This window comes from Ursus maritimus, unplaced genomic scaffold, assembly GCF_017311325.1.
Source record: "Ursus maritimus isolate PB19 unplaced genomic scaffold, ASM1731132v1 scaffold_4, whole genome shotgun sequence".
Lineage (NCBI taxonomy): Eukaryota > Metazoa > Chordata > Mammalia > Carnivora > Ursidae > Ursus > Ursus maritimus.
The window spans coordinates 92,422,323-92,437,246 of NW_024426552.1; the positions used below are offsets into that span (position 1 = coordinate 92,422,323).

Here is a 14,924-nt window from a genome sequence, read left to right on the forward strand (position 1 = left end):
GGGAATTGAGGGTTTTTTTTCCTTCTTAGAAAGCATTCCGAGAGAGACACAGCAAAATAATAAATCAACAACCCTTTTTGTATCAATTTGAACTTTTTCTGAGTCTTTGAGACTTTGGAGTCCCTCTTTATATACTTGAGTTGAATTCATCACAAACCCAGATCCGGGCCATTTTTATTTTGGATCCAGATAACTTTTTCCATAAACCCCCTGATGGGAGAAGAGACCTTTTCTTTTATGGAATTCAACAGAGTAATGATTCCCTTCCATTTTTCTCCAACTCAAAAACCAGAGAGGTTCTATTGGTAGGATCTCTGCTTCTGTTACGTAACTCAGATGACATATAATTCATAGGACTGCAATAGAGCCGAGATTTTGAGACTACACTGAGTTTAAAGACATTATGGTTATATTTTTATGAGCATGGCCAAGAACACTTAATATACAAACCTGTGGGAAAAAGCTACATAAATCACTTCTGTTATTTATTGTATTTTTATTTGCTGAAAGACCTATTTTATAATATAAAAGCAGAGATGTGATATCTGATTTTCAGAAAGGTTTGATTCCTCCAAGATTACATTCCATCATTCCTCCCCATAGCTGTTTTGAGGCAACGAATTGTCATTATGTTTTTGTTTAAACTCCTCCTCTCACTTCTCCAAGGTAGAACATAAATTAACTTTATATGCAGACATCTCTGGATTCGAGTATTCAAATTATTTTTGGGGGTCATTGTAATTATAGGTGGAAAAATATAATGTTACCGAATCTTTCTAAGATCCTAAGAGATGAGATATAAAAAGGATCACAAGTGGTAGCAACACCTCGAAAAAACCCACTAGATTTGTAAGGGTGTGGTGGATGGGACTTCGAGGCACATTCTTATTGCTATATGAGGAAGTGTGCCCAGAATCTGCCCTCATTACGTCTGGCGCTTGCCAGTTCTTTTCAAACCTCAGTTTCATGAGCACCATAAAAATTCACTTAAAATCGAAAAGAACACCCTGAAGTTAAAACCCACTCTGCTTTGCCTTGCCTTTCGTGGCCCAGAATGTCACCTTTTACCTCCAGTAAATAAAGCCAACATCAACACTCTTCCGTGTCTTTTATTTTTTATGCACTCAGTATTCCTCACATGACAATCTGGATACTTAAGGGGAATTACAGTAGCGATCGATGTCCCTGCAAAGAATATTGTCTCTATACGCTATACTTAAAATGTACCTATCATTTTCTTTTGTTTCTTGGACTGTTCACACTGGATTGAGTAAATATGAAATGGAATTAAAAGAGACATGATTAAGAGTGGACCACAAAGAAAGCATGATATCATAATACTTTCTTAAAATGACCTGGCATGTGTGTCTAAGCAGCGTTCCCCAACAGAGACAATCGCCCTGTGTGACGGTCTTGCAGGGTATTGTCTCTTTAACCTCACTATTTCCGAGAAGCCACCGAAAAGTTCTAATATGTCACAATTCAAATGTCAACATGTTGTTGGAAAGGAAGCTAATAAGTTAAACCTTTGAGAGATGCCAAAAAAAGAGGTGATTCAAACTGTTGAGAGAAGTCCATTGTTTTCTAAGGGGAAATAGAACTCCAGAATGAAATAGGGTGCTTATAAGCATTTAACTGGAAGATTTAGGGGGAAAAAAAGTGAATGCACAATAGTTTTTCTCAACCTGATAACTTTTTGAACAGAACTATTCCTCTTGGTGTACTTCCAAAAACAGAAAAATGTACAGGTGAGGGTTAATAAGATACGCACTGCACACTCACTGGTTTCTGTAGAAGTAACACATGACAAGATGTGATTTTCTTAAGATAGTCTGGAGTCTATCTGTGGGTAGATATAAAGAATCTCAGGTTATATGATGACATATTCTAGCAACATTTTGCGTTTGGCATTACTTTCTATAAACCAACTTCACGTGGTTAAACTACTGTTGCCTGAAAAATTGATTTCATTTTGACAGGAAAGAAACTAGGCAGAAAACACTCCTCATTGACTGATTTTTTGGATTTAGCACGATTTGGTGCTATGATGTTTTTATAGGAAAATAAACAATTGGACTTTAGAGCCACCTACTGGAATAAAGAGGCACATACTTATATTTGATGTCTTCTGCTTTTCGAAGGATAAACAAACAGATAAATACCATGAAAGTTATGCACATTTCTGTTGATCTTATAAGATATTAATTTACTCAGTTTTCCTCCATTTGAAATGTCAAATATCCTGCAAGAAACCAACAGAGTTAAAGCAATGCCCTCCGAAGATACATTCTCATAGTTCTTAGTAATTTGTGTCATGTGAATTTTTCCCATCGATTGAGACTGAGCGCAGTTGAATCCCTAGTTTTGTTGTTGTCTTTGTTGCTCTGGTGGTTGTGTGTGTGGATGTTCATTTTCACCAGTTAATTGTATAACTTCATTCTTTCTTCCACAACCTCTATCTGGTCATGGAATTGTTGTTTAATAAATAATCTTAGAATAAGATTAAAAACTAGGAACATTTTTTTGTGATAAAATGAATAAGCACCTTAAATATTTTCATGATTAAATGCTTTTTTTTTTGAGATGTGATTGACATATAATATATTAGTTTCAGGTGTACAACATAATAAATTAGCTATTTGAGTATATTGTGAATGAAAATGCTTTTGTAGATGAAAAAAACCCTGAAACCTGGACAAGTAAGTTGGACAATGACTTGCCTAAGGTCACAGAGCTGGTCAGGGGAAAGGTAGGCAACTCTGGGGAATTACAGGTCCACTTTTCCCCACAGCTTTTTAGTCAGTCATTAACAGATTTAGTAAATTCTTTCTCTCCTCAGAATTTTGCTAGGAAGCAGGGGAATAAGCACCACCCCCTACCACCCTGATAAATGAATCAATTAAAGGGATACCACCTGCTTTCAGAGAGTGGGAGTCAGGAGCTGGGGCATGAGGGCAAGTCCTGGATCTGGTGTACTGAAAGTTGGTGAGAGGGGGATTAAGCTTTTTAAAAACAGAAGATTCTCCTTTGACAGGAGAATCGCTACAGCTCAGTTCCTTATGTCACATCCTTAAAAACACCTTGTTGAGAAGGTGGCTGCTTTTGAGGACACGCTAAGCTTGGTCATTGTGCCCCTGCTGCCCTTTGCAAGGCCACTGCTGGATAATGCCAGACATATTCAGCTCTGTGAATACCTGGGTGGTTCACTAGAGTGAAGAATTCAAAGAAGGGAAAGTTCTTCACTAAACATTACACAAGGTATATGTGACACAGAAAGCCTTGTATGAAGACGATTTGATTGGTGAAGGAGGATTTGGAAGAGTTTGTGTACTGGCATGAGAGTCACAGCTTTCCATTTGTCACCAGAAGTCACACTTCTTTTGATAAAAAGACATATGTTAAGGTCTGAGAAGACGTACAGATATTAGTGGATATCTTGCCCTTTCTTAACATTCACTTCTTTCTCTCTTCCCACCCCATCCATCTCTGGTCGCGTGCAGATATTTTACAGAGTAGTAGCAGACATTGCCCCAGGAGAGGAGCTCCTGCTGTTCATGAAGAGTGAAGACTATCCCCATGAAACTATGGCGCCGGATATCCACGGTTAGTACTGCTCACGCCACCACCCTCCCTGCCCTCGCTCGGTCGCTGGGATGCAGCATCCCCATGAGGCCGTTGCATGTGGCATGTATCGGTGTTCCTGGCTCTTCAACGTCAGTTTTCGCAAACTCTTTCTCTTGTAACTGGCTCTTTTCTTGGCTTGATGCCTGGCTGATGTTACTGTGAAGCTCAAGTCAGCAGAGGTCTTCCCTAAAGTGGAGGCCAAAGGAATTTTGAATATTTCGACTGAGATATCACATGGTTAAATTTTTCGTCAATCCCTTAGACTATGGGGAGAATCCTTTCACTCTACAGAAGTAATTTCAGAGAACTCGGTTTGGGCTTTCATAAATCTAGTGGCTGTTTCTTCCCATTTGATGTTCTCTTACTGGGAAAAGTGTATCAATGTGAGTAAAACCCTAGCCAGCGTGACCATATGGGCAAGGTTTGGGGGGATGGGGATTGGGAGAAAAGTACACATGAGGAAATTTTACAGCCAGAGAAGTTTTTATTTGCCAGAGACCTATTCTAAATCAAATGAAGGGGGGGGGGAATCAAGACAATTATAGTTACTAGTTATGTATGTACAAGACAGATAAAGAGAAAATTCTACCCGTATTGATTTGTATCATTGGGATGAAAATTGAGTACTTTTTCTTTCTCTTTCTTATTTCTCTCTCCTAATGTAACATAATTTGGTTCAAAATAATCTAATGGTGTCTTTAGAGTGTTTTTTAGTTGGAAGGACCACTGGGAAGGGTTTCTCACCCCAACTGAGCTGACAGGTGGGGATCGAGCCCCCTCCCGTCCTTCTGGCATCCGTGACAGAAGAACCTCAGTGTCTGCTTCGGCAGCTCCTCCGAAGGAGCCTGCCCGTCTTGGCTGGCTCTTCACTTGAACATGTTTTCCTTTGGCTGGGCTGCATTCTGCCTTCTTGTAGATTACAGCAGTTATATTTTTGGGAACCTTTTGGAAATTCTTCTCTTCTTAGAGACCCAGTGTTCTCAACCAGCCGGGTAGAGTTTCAGCCTGAGTAGGGCGTCTGATCCATGGGGTCTGTGACGGCTAAGAGTGCTTCGAAGATAAGAAGCATAATCTGGGTTTTCTCTAGTGCAAGGCAACTTTCATTGGTGAATGTTAGGTCTAAAAAGGTTTTCAAACAATTATTTTTAGCAACATAAATGTTCTAGATATATAAATATTCTAAGGGTTCTAGATATATAAATATTCTAAATATTCTAAATTCTAAATATGTTTAGCAATATAGGTACTCTAAAAAAATTAAATAGAAGTGACTGTTCTTCTTTTAGGGCTACGATTCATAAATGACCTGCCCTTACAATGCTCTTGAATCCGTCAGTTGCCTTTTGTTTTCATCATGTCATATCCATCTCTCTATATATATACCATATATGCTATATGTAATGTTTATGGTGTTTAAGTGGTGCTTTGTGTTTTATACTTCTAGGATTTCAGATTGCTTAGGAGAGAGAAAATAAAACACAAGCATCACACACATTACTGTATACCAGATGCATGCTCTCCATTTATTATCTCACTTGGTCTTACACATAGATCAAACCTGTAAGAAAGGAATCGTTTCTATTACACACATAGAAAAACTGAGGCTACCTAAAGCTAGGTAAATTGGCCAAGACCACATGACTAGAAAGTGGTAGAGTCAGCTTTCAAACCAAGGTCTTGCTATCTCTAAATCCTAGGCCTTTTCCATCCATCCGTGTGGCCTGGAGTTTCTGTTTGTGTTCAGACTGCTGGTGAGATCCTAAATGTAGATGATGATGATGATGATGATGATGATGATGATTTTGAGAGAGAGAGTGAGAGCGAGAGCAAGTGGGTGTGGGGGAGGGGGCAGAGGGGGAGAAAGAGAGAATCCCAAGCAGACTCCACAACCAGCACCGGGCTTAATCTCATGACCCTGAGATCATGACCTGAGCCAAAATCAAGAATTGGATACTTAACCAACTGAGCCACCCAGGCACATCCTAAATGTAGATCTTAAATATGTGAATAGTGTGACAGAGTATAGGAAATGTTTCCATTACCTGGAAGATGTCATCAAGAAACCTGACTTTAGAGCTGAGGTGATTTATTTTAGTATGCTGCTTTTCCTTAACCCTCTACAGTCCAAACTTGACACATGTATAAATCTACATAGTGATTTCTTTACCGTACTGGGCCCCCTGTTATTGGTTTAGTTTAAATCAAACCAGTATTGGGTGTGGATTATAACAGTGGCATCCCATTTGACTTCTGCTTAACTTGTTACACTATAGCCGGGCTTTCCAACTTTCAGTGGCTTTCTGTTCCCGTCTTGGCACGGGCCCCAAAAGCCCCTAGTGATCTGCTACCCTCTCTTATTTCACTTCCCATTTCTTCCCTACATGCGCCCTATCAGCCTGCCCTATTTTACTACGGCTTTGCCTTTCCACAAGCTGCCATGCTCTTCCTTTCCTTTAACCATTGGTGCCCGCTGTTCCCACTGCCTGAAACGTCCTCCCTCATCCCACTTCACCTGGCTGATGCTTGCTCATTGCAAAGCCTTTTCTGAACCTCGCTCCCTCAGATTAGATGGATTAGACACGTTCCTCTGGGCTCCCTTAGGCCCTATGCATGCATCTGTCATAAAATACATCACACTCTATTTGTTCACATGTGTATCCCCTTGAGTTCCTTATGTAGTCATTCCCTAGCAAAATGCCTAGCATTTGTTGGTGACTAAATGTTCCCACAAAAACATTCAGTCAGTGAACAACTGGCTGTAGGTCCTGCCTGTAGTTCTATAAAACAGGGATTATGTATCATGTTGTCCTGGGTGTCTTTGCAGCACTGTGAGCTGTTTTCAAGACTTCTGTGATTGTGTCTGTGTGATCTGTGCATAGTGTGGCCTCATGAGTGGGCTAAAAGCAGTTCAGATGGAAAGAGTAGGAACAATACGATCACTACCTTATACTTTATAACCTTGTTATCGCTAGTTCCCACTAGGACCATTTATTTATCTTACTGATTCAGAGTGCAAATTCATGATATGTTTGCTGTTTAACAGGGCCCTGCCAATTAGCCCTGACCCTAGGGTAACATAAATTAGCCTCAAAGGGTACTGAAAACATCCTGTGTCCCATTACGTGGTAATGAGGAATGTAATGAAACATCCAAGTTTACTGCTATTAACCAGGTACAAGCATGACTCAGATAGGGCTTCGGTGTCCCACGTGCCCTCCAGGTAACATGGCACGGTGAGAAGGGTATGAGACAAAGATGGGTTCAGATCCTGGCACAACCCCTTGGCTCTATAATCATTCCTGACTGGTTACTGAACTTCTCTGAGCTTTAGTAGCCTCATCTGAGAATGGGATAAACATCGGACATATAATTTCTCATGATCAGGTCTTGAGAAATATCAGTACCCATGAACAGGGTTGAGGAAATAGATGATGCACAGTCAGTGGTCATTATGACTTTAATATCCTGTGAATATTAACTCCTGGAAGGGTTTAAGCCATAAAGCTTTTATCTGGTGAGGAGGCTGTACTGTAGTCACAGGAACCACATTACACTGCTGGACGGTATCCTGGCTTCTCTACAGGTATTATTTTTAATTCAGGGTAAAATCGAAGTGGTGGAAATGACGACTAAACCATTTCCACTATGTCTTCCATAATTCGATAAGAACTGCTTGCTGGTTTGTGGTGACACTTCCTGATCAGCCCAGGCCTGGTAACATCTGAATTATTTTCACAGAAGAACGGCAATATCGCTGCGAGGACTGTGACCAGCTCTTTGAGTCCAAGGCTGAGCTAGCAGATCACCAGAAGTTCCCCTGCAGTACCCCTCACTCAGCATTTTCAATGGTGGAAGAAGACTTCCAACAAAAACTTGAAAGCGAAAACGATCTCCGAGACATACATGCAATCCAGGAGTGTAAGGAATGTGACCAAGTTTTCCCCGATTTGCAAAGGTTAGAAATGGCTTGTTGCACTATGGAACATGTTTATTTCCTCTGCAGTCAAGTGTTGTTGGTATGCAGTCGGTATGCTGAATTTTCAGAATTTATGCAGATGGGAAATTTGGAACTGCAATGAGCCTGACAAAGTGTGTTAGCGACATGTTCAGAAATCAGTTTTCACTGGAAATTCTTATCTGTAAAACATTTACAATGGAGTTGTAATTAGTTATTTTGATGCTAGACAGAAAATAATGTGTTTATGTTTATTTAAGCGGTGTTATCGGCAACTGAAAGCTTAACGTTGCAGCGTAAAATAGGACTTAAAGGAAGAATCAAGAGTGCTGGAACAACACTGATGCCAGTTAAAGTCATCATATGCCAAGTAGTAAAGCTGCCTCTAGAAACATCTAGATGATTAAAAAAAAAAAGGATTGGTTCTGGTATACACTTAATGAAAGATCGATGATCTTTTGATAGATCCTTGTCACCTGTGGATTTCATTTCAACTATTTATCTAAACCACACATATATGAAAGAATAAAAAAATCATGCCCAATGAAGAAAATGGGAAAAAGTAAACATGATCTAAATGAAATTATTCTTTAGTACTTATTTTTAACAAAGTAAAAATCACGTATCAGCAATATATTAATTTTTTGTAGGCTTTTGAACTTCATTCAAGAACTTTTTTTTTTTTTTTTTTAAATTTCTGTTAAAGAAAACAACAACCCTGGAATCCGCCCTTGGAAAACTACAGTGATGATTATGCTACAGAACAGTCTTTAAGATCAGGGATGTATATAACCAGCTAATAGGTTTTCTGTTTGTTTCTACCTAGTGGTTTTTGCCTTGGCCCACAAAAGGTTTTAATGATTGCATTCATTTCTTTGCTTTTAAATCCAGAAACGATCCTTGGAACCTAGAATCAGAATTTCAAATGAGCATTACTGTATTGAAGTGGGAATGGTAGTGTATCAACTGGCCTTACTCAAGAGTGTGAATTACCCATGGTTTATCTTGGACACTCCACCTACTGCCCTTGACCATTTTGTTTCCTCTCTTTCCTTAGTGCCTTCCCTTCTTTCCTCTCCTCTTTCTCTTTGTTGATTTCCCTGCATCCTCTTTTCTGGCTAGGCTTCTTACAGGAAAGGATTTCATACAGTAGTCATTGATTTTAGTGCATAAATAACTAAAAAAGAGTCAAGTATAACCCACTCCTTGAGGAGACTGAGTCAAAAGAATGAATTTCTAGGTTTGAAAATTCAGAAAATTTAGAGAGAAAAGGGGGAATAAAAGGGCTTTCCCAGTGCCCTTTAAACTCACCTTTAATATTTAATATAAATCCATGTAGAGAATAAATCTGTTATAGATGTTTGGTAAAAAATAGATTTGTAATAAAAATAAATATATCTCAGAAATACAACTGTGACCAAATTTAAAAAACGGAATGCAAGTAATAAATACTAGTGGGTAAGGAAAGTATTTATATGTAAGGCAGTATCTCTGATGCCAGAAATTAAGTATATTTCCTTCAGTTTTGTTATCGGAAATAATGGACAGCATCATAAAACAAAAATTGGTGGACTAAATACTAAAATGTAATGCCTACTTCCCCCTAGAAGTGTATGGAGACACTTAGGTGGAGAGAGGTTCTTACTCTGACTAGCTGTAGGATTGAGCCTGAGTCAACTTAACGCCAAAAGCAACTGTCAGTTTGGTTCCTTCAGTCAAACATTCAGTGGAAAACAATAAGGAAACCTAATTATCTGGTATCGGATGAACCCTCAAAACTTACTTTTCAGGAGCTCAGCCAGATGATCTAGCATGTCACGATGCAGCCTGATGTCGACCGTCTAAGTGGTATTTTCGGTTATATAATTTAGCCATGTGCAGAACTTACATTCCCGGAATATTTTCCACTTTATCGAATCCTATATTGTTTCTTTATACTTTAAACAAATGAGAAATCCTTTTTGGACATGGTAATTACTCTGTTCTGTATCTTTCTGTAAAATGTTGAGAAAAAAAAATACCCCCTTCCCCCACTACTCCACACAAAAAAGGGTGAGGAACAAAGGTTGATATGTAAAAGTTGAAAAGAACCCAGAAGGCTTTTCTATGAAAAGTGGAGAAGTCTCACTAATGACTGACTGGATTGCTTCTGTGTTTGTGAAAGAAATGCACATTTGCTTCTGTAAGAACCACGTGCCTTTTTATTCTTTCTATCACTGATAAACTGATAGCTGATAATTCCATGGAAGAATATGGCTTTTATGCTAGAGTAGAAGAAAAAAAAGAAAGAAAGAAAGAAAGAAAGAAAGAAAGAAAGAAAGAAAGAAAGAAAGAAAGAGGAGAAAGGAAGAAAAGTTCCCTTTGCAGTGCTATTTATTTCCCCCCCACGTATGCCATGTACTGTACTCTTGAAGCTCTATCATATCCTTGGAGTTGGGACATGGGAATAAGACTCCACGTATAGGCCAGTCTCTACCACTCGCTTTCAGAGTTTACGATTTGACATACACATTGGGTATGATAGATGTCATAAAATGGCCTGCCTTCCTGGGTGGCTGAGAATGACAGGGAGAATATTAATCTGTGCAATGATTGGAAGATGTCCCTGACTCAGTTCAATGTTAACTGCAGTCGATGGTATCTCTCTCTTAACTCTCTTAATAACATTTCGACTTGCGTAAAAACAGAGGATTACATGTTGTAGATAAAGATAGGGCCGTTCTTGTGACTCCACACTCCTGTACTCTCCTGGTACCTTTTGTTCACAGAGATAGCACCGTTTGTGCTCAAACAGAATAGCATTACAAAGTTGACTGACTCACAGAGGCAGGAAAAGTAAGTTCATGTGCCAATATGAATAGAGTTGTAGGGAGGAAGCTGAGGAAGAGAAGAAATATGGGAAAGATATTTCTGATTTATCAAGATATGAGAAAGGGCACTTATTTATTTATTTTTACACACACTGCCACGCACACAGTCTACACAACTACTGGATGTATTCTAGGCACACAGGCATCTTACTCGATACTTGAATTTGGAGTATTCATCTCACAGGAAAATAAAATTTGGGAGAGAAAGAGTGCTTACATGCTTGGTAGTTGTTTTTTTAAAATATCTTTTTAGTATGGAAAGTTTCAAAATATACAAAACTAGAGAGGATGGTGTAATAAACCCCCATAGACTCAGTTTCAGTAATTATCATACAAGGCCAGTCTTGTCTTAGCTACACTCATTCGGATTATTGAAACAAATCCTGGACATTATGTCATTTTATTCATAAAGAGCTCAGTATGTATCTGTAAAAAAAACGGACTCTTTAAAACACAAGTTTCAACACCACACTTTAAAAATAATGATTCTTTAGTATTACCAAATATAAAATCAGTGTTCAAATTCCCCCAGTTATCTCATTATTTTTAGAATTTTTTTTGTTCGAATTAAGATCAAACTAAGGTCCACCAATGCAGTTAGTAGGCATATCTCTTATGTCTCTCTTAATTTGTAAGTTCCTCCAGTCAAAGTCAGTCTCTTTCTTTCTTTCTCTCTCTCTTTCCCTCCCTTCCTCATTAAAATTTATTTATAGAAGAAACTACTTTTTCCTGTAGCATTTCCTCCAGTCTGGATTCTACTGATCATGTCCCCTTGGTGTTAACATCTTTCTCCATCTTCTCTACTTCCTGTAAAACATCCCAAGCCTTGATCAGATTTAGGTTCATTGTTTTGGAAAGAATATCTCACTGATGTTATGGTTTATTTCCTTCAGGAGGCACAAGATTTATTTATGGATTGCCTAGATTTATTAATTGTTTATGTGCTGTAAAATGAATGTTTTCTACTTCTATCATTCTTTCATTATTTATTATCTGTATTAATTCTATGCAGAGAAACTTCCCCTCATTGTTTATTTGCTCACCCTGAAGTACAGTTCATATAGGAAAAGCAAGGCAAGGGGGCGAGTTTTCCCCCTTTGTTTACTAGCTTTCAGAATAATGATTTGGCTTCCCAGCATCTTCCAAGGGTGACTGGTGAGGCTTTGCTTGTGTGATTTTGAATATTGTCTGTTAAAGGATGAGATTATTATTTTTGTTGATGCTTAAATTTCCTCATCTCTGGTCAGTGGGTGTCTTTTCATGTTGGTACCTTAATTCTTTTGACATGATTTGTAACTTTCATGCATTTTGCCATAACAAGATGTTCAAGGCCCATCTTGTGTGTCTTGGGCTTCAAATTTGAAACAGGCGCTTTCTCCAAGGAGCTCTGGTTACTTTATTTGGGGGTAGTATTCCAATGGGTTATAGGTGTGTATTTAATTAACAAATATATTACAAACATCGGAGTATCAGAGCAACCCATTATCTATAATATTTGCTTTTCATTACATTCATGCAGATTTCATATACAAGTTTCAGAAGAGGGAAATGTTTGAGAAGCAAAAATGTTCTATGCTTTAAACCAGAGAAATTATGCTTGTGAGAAACTTTTAACTATGCTTTTCTTTTGTGGGGCTTTAATAGTGCATCTGCTTATAATATTATACACTTTTCTTTCCTCTCTAATTCAAAGGCACTATATATATATGTACTCTTCCATATCTGTGTATATCCATATCCATTCATCGGTTCATGTGCCTGACCATCCAGCCATCCTAGGGTTATATTGGGAAGTTCCTCGATGAATAGTTAGCTCACGGCTCACTTTCCCATGTGGCGATGCCTTTTTGAATCTAGAGGTTATAGGCCTTGGATAGGATACCTGCCTCATGTTCTTAAGCATTTTTGAGGATCTTCTGTTTGAGTGTATGTGTTTGAATTGAGTGGGTATGAGCAATATGTGTTGCTCTTAGAATGATGTAGTGAATCGAGAACTGGACAAATGACTAGTCGTTTACTGTGCCCCTGAATTGGCAACTAGTCCCTGATAGCCAAATCAGATTTAGTTTCTAACAACAGGAGTACTTCTCTGTGTGAGTGAGACACAGTCTAGGAGAAATACATTTTCTTTTGTCTGTCGCAGGCCTGTTTCTTCTCCTTCGTCTTCCTCACCTCAACCACTTTTCCTTCTTTTTTCTTTAATTGCCAGTTTGATTACTAATAAAATGACATTCTGTTTATGAATGTGTTCTTTGTCACCATGTCTTATTAAATCAATTGTTCTCTTAACAGCCTGGAGAAACACATGTTGTCACATACTGAAGAGAGGGAATACAAGTGCGATCAGTGTCCCAAGGCATTTAACTGGAAGTCCAATCTAATTCGCCACCAGATGTCACATGACAGTGGAAAGCACTATGAATGTGAAAACTGTGCCAAGGTACAGTGAATTTGTAGACTACTTGGCCTCTCTCTGTCATCCTGCTCTCTCTTAATCCATCACTTACTATGATATATAAAAACAAGCCTTGAGAGGGGAAACTATAAATATCTTGAGAAAAGTAGACTGAGTGTTGTATGCTAAAAGGCATTAGTACAGTGTATAAAAACACTTAGTGGGTATCCTTTTATTTTTGTAAGGGAGGAAGTGAGGCTTAATGGTGAGTTCCAGAACTAGGTGTCAGACATCCTTGGTAAATTCCTGGTTCCGCTACTGGCTTGCCAGTGAAGGGTTGTTTTATAGCCTTATGGAGAATGAAAATTTTATCCAATGCACATTTACTGATTTCTTTTAACAGCAATTTGTGAGGAAGTCACATAAAGTTTCTGAATGCCTATTCAGAAAGAATAGGAGACTCCTACATTTGCAGATTTTTCCACCCAAGTCCCCATCATAAATCATGACTTGGTTCTAATTAAAAGCGTAGTGCCTTAGTGGCCACTGCTCAATAGCATAAGGGTGCAGTGAAAGCACCCCACCTTGACCATGACTCCGAAATATGAAAACAGTAGTTCACATCATTTAATTTTCATGGTTCTCAATTAACCAAAAGATATCCTGATGTCATTAAAGTTGATTTCTGTTTCCAAAACTTTTCATATCATTTGAATATCTTTCTTCATGCCGGTGGAAATTGTGGCACTGGAAAATATCTTTAGAGATGTTTTGCTTCTAGAAGTGTGGGTGACTTTTTCTTTTCTTTTCTTTTTAGTACAATGTTTAAAGGAATGGTTTTAGCTTCATGGTAACTTGCTAAAACACAGTGTTAGCTTTAACTCCTGGAGGAACTCCTTGACTAGATTTGAGATACTTTAGTAAAACTCCCCCCCCCCAATTTTGTACACAATGTGTCTTGGTTTAAAGGATGGAAATAGCACGCGAGGTTTAATCATGTCTTGGCTGGCATTTTTATTATTCAACTCTAATCACTCTAAATGGGATCAAAAAGATCTTGAATATGGTCTAATGCCATTAATTATTTTGTTCAACTGATACTGATGGACATTTTGTGCTAAGGGTACAGAACTGAATAATTTATAGTCTCTATCCTAGAGGAGCTCATGCTTTGGAAATACAACTTTCTTTTGGTCTTTGGGGAGAACAAATAAACAAAAGCAAAACAAATAAACATAATTCCTTCTTGAGTCATTCCTGGTCTTCTTTATTGTGTCCTTGAATTAAGTTTCTTGATTAATCAGTACTCATTTCCTAGCAGGTTTTCACGGACCCTAGCAACCTTCAGCGGCACATCCGCTCTCAGCATGTTGGTGCCCGGGCCCACGCGTGCCCGGAGTGTGGCAAAACGTTTGCCACTTCGTCGGGCCTCAAACAACACAAGCACATCCACAGCAGTGTGAAGCCCTTTATCTGTAAGTTTTTAACACTCCAGCCCTCCTTCCTGCATCCTTCTCTCGTCCGAAAGGCACTGTGATCAGGAGAGTGGCCATGTGGCCATGGAAGGGTCTCCGTTTTAGCTATTTATGGTCCAGTCCAGTAGGGCTATTTTCTGTTACAAGAAAAACTTTTACACCCAGATCCAGGGTATTTTGTCTGTAATACCCGGAGTGTTTTCTTTTAGACGAAACGAGCAGAGAAAGAAGTCATTAAATAACGGAAGGGAAGCCTCCCCAGGTTGTAGGAATTAATAGAGACAACTGGATTTGTCTCCCACTGAAAACGGCAGATGCCACTAAATGAGAGAAGTGGTAGAAACCTGTTCTGGGTCAGAAAGGCCTGGAAGTACCCCACTTGGCAAGGAGGCTTATGACTCTGTGTGTGTGTGTGAGTGTGTGTGAGTGTGTGAGTGTGTGAGGGGAGAGAAAGGGGGGAATAAAATTCCCCTCAATCTACGCATTGTTACTGATCACAGGCTGCCGGCCGGTAGTTCTCAGTTACTTGAAAAGCAGAACATTCTCACTTTGATGCTGGACATGCTGCTTCTATAACTCACGGCACTAAAGCAAATTTACCGGCA

The 14,924-nt window shown here is 38.9% G+C and overlaps 1 protein-coding gene across 7 annotated transcripts in view; it reads left to right on the forward strand.

Annotated features, from left to right (window-relative positions):
- MECOM (MDS1 and EVI1 complex locus) overlaps window positions 1-14,924 on the forward strand; it is a 62,817-nt gene that overhangs the window by 12,392 nt on the left and 35,501 nt on the right. For 4 of the 7 annotated variants that reach the window (XM_040621631.1, XM_040621625.1, XM_040621628.1 and 1 more), the window contains exons 3-6: window positions 3,501-3,603; window positions 7,363-7,579; window positions 12,742-12,889; window positions 14,163-14,319. In XM_040621631.1, coding sequence (XP_040477565.1) covers window positions 3,555-3,603; window positions 7,363-7,579; window positions 12,742-12,889; window positions 14,163-14,319 — 571 coding nt within the window. In that variant the 5' untranslated portion in view covers window positions 3,501-3,554. The remainder of the gene's footprint in view (window positions 1-3,500; window positions 3,604-7,362; window positions 7,580-12,741; window positions 12,890-14,162; window positions 14,320-14,924) is intronic. The other 3 variants (XM_040621626.1, XM_040621629.1, XM_040621632.1) reach the window with 1 other exon arrangement.